Consider the following 9,392-nt stretch of genomic DNA (forward strand, 5'->3'; position numbering starts at 1 on the left):
TTTAGTACTAATACTGTTCAAGTTCAATACTGTTGGTGTAATTAGTACAAGTTATGTAACTAGGTGTGTAGAACACATATCACGTTTAGTATTACTTGTGTGCAAAATACCAATCTACATTTGTTGGATTAGTACTTAGTAATTACTACATTGTTCATGATTAGTACTAGTTTTGTACTTTGTGAACTAAGTTTCTAGTACATTGCTCATGATTAGTAATAGTTTTGTAACTAAGTGAGTAGTACATTGCTCATGATTAGTACTAGTTTTGTAATTTGGGAACTGAGTAGTACTTTGTTCCCTATTAGTACTAGATTTGTACCTTATTTGTGTAAATTGGTAACTAAGTGAGTAGTATATTGTGCATGATTAGTACTATTTGTGTAATTTGGGAACTAAGTGAGCAGTACATTGTTCGGGATTAGTACTAGTTCAGTGATTTAGGAAATAAGTGAGTAGTACATTGTTCAAGATTAGTACTACTTATAAATTTGACAAAGTCAGTGGTGCATTTTTCGGGATTAGTACTTGTGCATGATTAGTACTACTTGTGTATATTGTGCATGATTAGTACTATTTGTGTAATTTGCGAACTAAGTGAGCAGTACATTGTTCCTTATAAGTACTAGTCCACTAATTTAGGAAACAAGTGAGTAGTACATTGTTCATGATTAGTACAGTGGTACATTGTTCGGGATTAGTACTCCTTGTGTAACATGGTAACTAAGTGAGTAGTATATTCTGCATGATTAGTACTACTTGTGTATATTGTGCATGATTAGTACTACTTGTGTAAATTGGGAACTAAGTGAGCAGTACATTGTTCCTTATTAGTACTAGTTCAGTAAATTAGGAACTATGTGAGGAGTACATTGTGACCTACATTGTATATTTTAGATGATGGTACTAACGTTCAACGTTTTTTTGTTTCTTGCAATGAATGTCGTAGTGTCAAGCAACTCCACGCCAGGGAAGGTCATGGAACTACCAGCCCCTGTGCCTAAACCCTCAATATCTGCCGCACATTCCAAGGTTCAGGGACCATCATTACCAATAACCTATGATTTTTATGATGAGGATGAATGTATGAGAAGGGCCATTGGAGCAGTGGAACATATGCTTCTACAAACAAATTCCCCAAGCTCCGGTCAACAATTTGAAATAGAGCCCACTAAGAAGAGAAATGATGTGTCTTTAGAAATAGAGCCCAGTAAGAAGAGAAATGCTGCAAGAATGTTGTATGGAAACGGCAAGAAAAGGAAAGTTGAATGCAATGGTGAGTCATATAAGTTCTCACCTGTCAGGAGCGTTGTCAACCTAATCCATTGTCTAATACCATGTACTTGTGTTGCTAGCTGATGACGAAATGATATTTGGTGACGGAGATACGAGTTCAAAACCTGATCGTGAAGACGAATTTATCACACTCCCAGGTAAACGTCAAAAGCCAGACTTTGAAAACAATGATTTAGCTCATAACAACCCTATTATATTGTTGCTTTTGGTGCATTCTATAGATCATAGCAACACTGTTGAGCACCTAGATGTTGTGGAGAAGATGACCGAGCCCACCACTTGCAATGGGGTATCTACGGCTGTACAGTATGACCATGTAACATTAGGTAAAAATGTGGCCCAAAACCCTATGTTCATTGTTTGCAAACTTTTGAGTATGTGAGTTGATACTAATATTGTTTGGAATCCCATTAATTAGGTTTACAAGAGCAGCCTGAATCGGGAACTTCATGGAGCACAAGTGCAGAGTCAGATTCTGGGATTAACCTTTCCACGGAGGCAGATTCTGGAAGCACATCTTCCACACATGAGGATTGTGAGAAAAACGAAGCATTCATATGTGAAGAGCAGCTGGCATGTCCAAACAACAGTATGTCTAAAGAAGCCCATGAGGAGTGTGGAAAGAATATGGCAAGTACTGAAGAGAAGATTGAAGCCCATGAAGAGTCTGGAAAGAATATGGCAAGTACTGAAGAGAAGATTGAAGCCTATGAAGACTCTGGAAAGAATATGGCAAGTACTGAAGAGAAGATTGAAGCTCATGAAGAGTGTGGAAAGAATATGGCAAGTACTGAAGAGAAGACTGAAGCCCATGAAGAGTGTGGAAAGAATATGGCAAGTACTGAAGAGCAGACTGATTGTACTGATAATGTGTTAGTAGTGTCTACTGATAATGTGCTAGTACTGTCTAAAGATTCTGATGAGGAGTATGGAAAGAACATTGCTAGTAATGAAGAGGAGCTTGATTGTACTGAGAATGCCCAAATGGATCGTGGAAAGAACATCGCTTTCCCTGAAGATAAGCCTGATTGTACAGAATCACATGAGGAGCCTGATTGTACAGATAAGCCTGATTGTACACGTAGTCTTAAGAATGAGTTGACAGCCACCGTACAAGAGGAGTTGACCATGACTACTACCATAGTCCACATACAGGAGTCTAATAAGAACGAGTGTACAGGCATCATTGATGATGATAGGGGAATAAAGATGAGTGATAATTTGACTATCGACAGCACCTTTGTGGATTTGTGTACAAGCATTGCAGTTGCAGAAAACACAGTTGCTCTCTCAAGCTTGCCACCAGTACAAGGTGCCCGCGCATCCACGCCTATCTCTGATGCCTCTGATGATGAAGTGCCACTTAGTCAGCTCATACCTAAAGGCTTTAAGATAAAGAAGAATGTAAAATCTGGCACCAACAACAAGCGCATTACAAGATCGGCCAAGTTACCCTCTAGTGCCTGATTTTCTTCCGATTGTACTTGAACTTTAGCTGTTAGTGATGTCTGAAATACCTCTATTTGGATACCAAAATACTGTTTCAATTGCCAATGTCAAAATTCCACTTCTGTATTTTGTAGAAACAATGGGAATATACTTTTTGATCTAAGTATTCCTCTTTTTACAACGTTTTGTTTCTTTTTTGAGATCATCTCCTGATGAGTTGCCAAGTCTTTGAGTCTGTTGTAGATAAAATGCTTGAAATTCTTCTTAGCTTGCTAGGAAAATTTAGGTTTTCAGGTGTTAATGATGATAAACAGAAAATATCGGGTGTTATTGAAGTATAGACTGTTTCATCAATCCCATTTGGAGGGTAACCAGAATTTGTGCAAATTGTTGAAGCAATGTGGGCCATATTTTGATGATATCATCCCAATGGATGAACTATCCACTAACAGTAGTAAGGAAACACTCCCCTTTTTGAGCTATCACAAATTATTGTTTCAGGAGTTGGATTATTTTGTTAAGGAATTTGAGGCTTCATTGCACATTTGCTTCTTGAAGAATGAACTTACAGTATAAAATCTTACAATATTAAAGTCATAATTTGAATTCAACTTACAGATTTATGTGCCTACAGAGGACACACCAACGGCAATGAATCTAGACTTTATCAAGAAGATATACAATATTTTTACTCATTTTACCATGGCTCTGCAAAACTTCTATGCTCAAATAACATCAGGAAACATGAGCAATATCGGCAATGAAGAAATCCAAGTCTTGTTGACAACAACTAATATATTATGAAAGATAAGTACAAGTGGTTGACAGGCATAAACACTTTAGAAGAAAGATGAAATATATCAATTCATTTGTCAATCATCAAAATTAATAGTGAACTCCAAGTATTGAGAGGGTACAATGTATTGAGAGGGTGACTTTCAAGCATTAAATAGAGAGACCTCCCCTAATATGTGCTCATGAACCTCTTGGGGGACCTTGTAGACAGTGTTGTATCCCTTAACCTTGTGCTTTGCTTGAGTCATATTGAATTTGATCGCAAGAATGGCATCAACGTAGATTATTGCGATGGGTGCTTCTTTTAGTAATGCATATGTGTTCTTGCACTGCGGCAACTTTGCATAATAGTTTCCATACACGACAGACTCACCAACGTTGAAATTGTTGCCCCAGCCATCCCTCACCACTTCTTTCAATAATGTCTTTCCTTGCTTGCACACCACAATGTAGTAGTCTTCTAAATCTTCATTCTGAGGAGATTTGAGCACTGCAAAATGATCTCCAACTTCCAATAAAACTGCCAAGTCTTGATTTTGGTTGTAGTATACAATATCGTTTGAATGCACATCATCTTCAATATCATCTTGTCGTTCAGGCTCAAGCTTCTGCAACTTCCAGGGCTCCACGATTGATAGGTTGATGCATTTATCCCAAGCTTCATCTATACACATGGAACAAAAGCATGATAAACTACGTAGTAACAATTGTGTTGTGTCCTTGCGGCTAAACCCTAACACACAATGGGTGCTGCGTGTGCCTTTCACGGTTTTACAACCATATGATTTAGTTCTATCGACCTCATCAGCGCGAACTTCAACAAACAATCTGTTCTTACCATCATTTGACATCTTCCATGTTAGCCACTGCACAACATCATGTGCATTTTGTAGCTTAGCACCATTATTATCCAACTGCTCACTTGTAAGGGCACGTTTGATCACAGCCCCCGCGCCATCATGCTCTCCTTTTCCATGTCCAGACCCGAAGTAATTCCATTGCATACGAATGTTGAATAAGGAGAAATACCTGCTTTTGTAACTCAGGTTTCCAACAAAATTAGTACTATGTTGTCAATAGAGAGTACTACACTTCCATTAATACTGGCATCCATTTAATACTAACTTAGTATGGATATAACTTAGTACTAACTTAGTCTGGTTTATACTATGAGTACAAGATGAGTACTTTACATCCCCTTGTATAGTACAATGTGTCTATGGAGAACCCTTCACATGGATTAAAACATAATTAGTACAATTCTCTTAAGGACGGACAATACTATAAGTACAAGATGAGTACTTTACATCCTTTTGTAAACACAACATAGTACAGAAGCAACACACAACATAGTACAATGTGTCTATGGAGAACCCTTCACATTGATTAGTCGATACTTAGTACAATTCTTAGTACTAACTTAGTCTGGTTTATACTATGAGTACAAGATGAGTACTTAACATCCTCTTGTATAGTACAATGTGTCTATGGAGAACCCTTCACATGGATTAAAACATAATTAGTACAATTCTCTTAAGGACGGACAATACTATAAGTACAAGATGAGTACTTTACATCCTTTTGTAAACACAACATAGTACAGAACCAACACACAACATACTACAATGTGTCTATGGAGAACCCTTCACATTGATTAATCGATACTTAGTATGGATATAACTTAGTACTAACTTAGTATGGTTTATACTATGAGTAGAAGATGAGTACTTTACATCCTCTTGTATAGTACAATGTGTCTATGGAGAACCCTTCACATGGATTAAAACATACTTAGTACAATGCTCTTAAGGACGGACAATACTATGAGTACAAGATGAGTACTTTACATCCTCCTGTAAACACAACATAGTACAGATACAACACACAACATAGTACAATGTGTCTATGGAGAACCCTTCACATGGATTAAAACATACTTAGTACAATGCTCTTAAGGACGGACAATACTATGAGTACAAGATGAGTACTTTACATCCTCCTGTAAACACAACATAGTACAGATACAACACACAACATAGTACAATGTGTCTATGGAGAACCCTTCACATGGATTAAAACATACTTAGTACAATGCTCTTAAGGACGGACAATACTATGAGTACAAGATGAGTACTTTACATCCTCCTGTAAACACAACATAGTACAGATACAACACACAACATAGTACAATGTGTCTATGGAGAACCCTTCACATGGATTAAAACATAGTACAAACAAAATTAGTATGCATGCATCCATTCACAAGTGCAAGATTCGAATAGTTACAAACATAATTAGTATGCATCCATGTGAATAGTACTGTTTGTTAATAATTACAAACATAATTAGTATGCATGCACTAACACAAGAATTACTTCCTTACACATTGCATGGTAAGTACTAAACATATGGATTAAAAATTACCTGGCGATAAAGTAGAACGATCGTGCCGCCTTAAACTGCGAGGCAGCACCATCAGACCAAACCCAATGACGGTTAAAGGTTACCCCTAGAGAAAATAAATCTGCATGGTGAAGCTTAAAACAATGTTGAACAAATAGTGTATCATGCTTTTTATCATCTGAAATGTAAAATATTGATTTCTTATGTAACTCACCGTCTTGCCTCCAATAGCAAATATGCACAAGTATTGTACATTGATCATTGTACCAATGCATTGATTGAACCTCATTCTGAACTTTAAATGTATAGTTTTCTGCAAAGTCAATAACAGATACGATGACACCCGTTGGTAAGTTATTAATACATTCCTTGAATTGTGAATTTTGCCAATAACTCCGGAAGTTATGTGGAATGAACTCCCCAAGTTGTTTCTTAAATTCTGAGACAAGGGTAGCAGCACATGTCTCCTTATATACTTCCTTGATACGCTTAGTTACAACTCCCTTGCCAATATTTTCAGTCACATACTCTAAATATTTCCATTTCACGATATGACTGTTTCCCAAATCAAGCTCCTGCATACAAAATAATGGTAGCGGACAAACCTTACATGTTCTTAATAGACATGTACGACGATGCCACTCACATGATGGTTCTTTTTCACAAACACAAGACCTCCATAGCTCAGAAACAGATGCATAAGTCATGTTTCGTGCATTACACCTATTATCCTCCCCATTTGGTCTACATATCTCACAAGTGCAGACACATAATTCCCCGTGTATACCCTTACAATCAGTACGCATTGCATTCACGGCTAGCCTTAACATGTCCATCTTCACATGGTACACACAACAACATGTATTCCTCTCATTTAATTTTCTAACATAAAATGGTTTCAAACCTTGGAACTTGCGGAATCCAACAGTCAAGCTTGGATGTTGATCTTTAAAGTTCATGTACAATTCAGCCTACATCAACCAATATATATAGCAAACATTAATATACAGTTGGTCAAAACACAAAGTTATGGAATGTGAAATGATATAAAAAAATGGAATACCTCTGTCATCTCCAAGAAGTGTCTAGGGTGAATCTGGTACTTACCCTGACTTATTCGTTGTCTACACACGTCCTTCTTATTTGGTGAGACACGCGTATTTTTGGCCCAAAATGAATCCACTTTCTCAATAATCTCTTGAGATAAGGCATCACATCGTCGTCTACGTCCCAACCCCATCCACTTGAATTTGTTTGAGTGTATATTTTGGCGATGTTTCCTCAAGTTCCTTCTTTGAATACCCAGGGCTAAGGCAACTTTAGTATCACTATATTTTTTTCCTCTCGCACCGTTCACAACCATGTGTAGGGCTGCCCTCTTTGCAGCAAGTTTGTCTAAGCTCTCTACACCTTTCACTAAGTCTAGGGATGACTTCATAGACTCTACAATCTCTTCTGAAACACATTGGTCCCTAAATTTTATTCTCTCCATGTCTTCATTCAAACTTTGATGGTGTAACACTCTACAGATAATATCCCTACGATCCTCTTCACTAAATCTCTTTGTTATTTCTACCAAATAACGGACTATGTGAAGAACCACTCGTCTCTTAGTCCTTTCAGATATGCATGAGTTACTTGACAACTCACTCTCGTTAGGAACCCCCATTCGGTCACTAGATTTATCCGCAAAAATTAAGTGGCTTGCAAAAGTAGTTAATGTTATATAGACTCAACCAAGAAAACACAATCAAATGTTTTTAAATGTGGCCTGCAAAGTGAAAGATATTTCGTTTCAAACATTAGAATTACATATCAAATATGACAATTGTCAGTTCTAAAATTTTTGTACTGAAATATGAAGAAATGTAACATTTTAGTACTGAAAATAAAAAAAACGGTTTGGTGAAAGGAACCTCCAATGGTGGACGGAGCGTTGGATATGCCGCCTCGATTTGGTGGAAGGAACCTCCAATGCCGCCTCGATTTGGTGGAAAAAGCCACAAATCACCACGACACCAAATCAAATGTTTTTAAATGTGGCCTGCAAAGTGAAAGATATTTCGTTTCAAACATTAGAATTACATATCAAATATGACAATTGTCAGTTCTAAAATTTTTGTACTGAAATATGAAGAAATGTAACATTTTAGTACTGAAAATAAAAAAAACGGATGGAAGGAACCTCGAATGGATGGAGGGGGCGTTGGATATGCCGCCTCGATTTGGTGGAAGGAACCTCCAATGGTGGACGGAGCGTTGGATATGCCACCTCGATTTGGCGGAAGGAACCTCCAATGCCGCCTCGATTTGGTGGAAAAAGCCACAAATCACCACGACACCAACTTCAATGGATGGATGTAAGAAAGTCGTTGTCGAAGAAGTCACTATTGGCTGCTACCAACAGTCTCTGTACCTCGACCTAAACCCTAACAAAAACAGAAACCCTAAAAAAATCAGAAATCCTCAACTTAAACGCTCAAAACAGACATGGATGTCTGAGATTTAGATTGGAGGAAATCAGAAACTGAACATGGATCTGTGATGAAAAGCTCAGAGGGATAGAGGAAGAGGAGTATGAGGGGAACCGCCAAAACGACGTGAGGGGAAGCGCCAAAATCGACGTGAGGGGAAAATAGCCCCCAAAATGGAATGAACATCTCCTCACCTGTTCCCCCCACTCCTTCTACAATAAATGACACTTGTACTACAGTCACCCCACTCTCCAAAATCGATTTTCTTTTTCTCTGATTTTTTTTTTTTGAATTATTCATACTAACAGTACTAAAAGTACTGACAATTTTTGTGGCCAAAAACAGTACTTTTCTGGTACACCGTAGCGTGCTTCTACCCGGAGGGATGTTGGATATGTGTCATAGGCGCAACCTCACATGGAGTGGGTCAAGCCCAATGTTCTAAACATCATTGTGGCTATGATCGTTTCGTTACGTAACAAAATCGACGTGACCAACGGGGATGTCAACAAAACAAATTGTTGAAAAAAGGATGGTGACTACGTCATTCTCACAAAAATGTGAGGACGGCCACCAAGATCCTTTCCCCGAATAACTAATATCCACATGTATATTTATCACATATATATGATCAAATAAATATACACATGACCACATATGGATATATTAAAAAAATCGTAATATCAAATAACCAACAATGATGTAATCGAGATACGTTGTCGTGAAGATCCGTCACTAGGCGCGGATCGCAAGGCGGAACCGTCGGGGTTCTGGATCGGAAGGATCGAAGTTCGCACCAAGCTTTAGCGGGAAAGGAATTAAGATAGATTGAAAGAGAGAGAGATTGAGATAAGATAGAACGCTTGGTTTTAGATTGACAGAGAGGTTAAGAACTCTTGACTTTAGATTTCAAGAACAAGGTATATCATCAAAACAAATTTTCTTCTTAATATTAATTTTGATTTAAAGTACAAA

The 9,392-nt window shown here is 37.7% G+C and overlaps 2 protein-coding genes across 2 annotated transcripts; one reads left to right on the top strand and one right to left on the bottom strand.

The window, feature by feature from the left end:
* The first annotated feature begins 1,080 nt into the window (after window positions 1-1,080).
* Window positions 1,081-3,321, top strand: LOC147864394 (uncharacterized). Its single transcript, XM_087319751.1, has 6 exons — window positions 1,081-1,276; window positions 1,356-1,433; window positions 1,518-1,622; window positions 1,715-2,509; window positions 2,989-3,080; window positions 3,247-3,321. Exons 1-6 carry the CDS (start codon window positions 1,087-1,089, stop codon window positions 3,319-3,321), a joined length of 1,335 nt encoding a protein of 444 aa, XP_087175877.1. The 5' UTR covers window positions 1,081-1,086.
* A 36-nt stretch (window positions 3,322-3,357) lies between these two features.
* LOC147864395 (uncharacterized) lies at window positions 3,358-7,983 on the bottom strand. Its single transcript, XM_087319752.1, has 3 exons — window positions 7,007-7,983; window positions 5,965-6,914; window positions 3,358-3,373 (listed from the first exon to the last, which is right to left on the bottom strand). Exons 1-3 carry the CDS (start codon window positions 7,610-7,612, stop codon window positions 3,358-3,360), a joined length of 1,572 nt encoding a protein of 523 aa, XP_087175878.1. The 5' UTR covers window positions 7,613-7,983.
* Between the last annotated feature and the right edge of the window lie 1,409 nt (window positions 7,984-9,392).

This window comes from Azolla caroliniana, unplaced genomic scaffold, assembly GCF_043228905.1.
Source record: "Azolla caroliniana isolate FFs.n. ecotype wild unplaced genomic scaffold, voAzoCaro1.0.p SCAF_5, whole genome shotgun sequence".
Classification (NCBI taxonomy): Eukaryota; Viridiplantae; Streptophyta; class Polypodiopsida; order Salviniales; family Salviniaceae; genus Azolla; species Azolla caroliniana.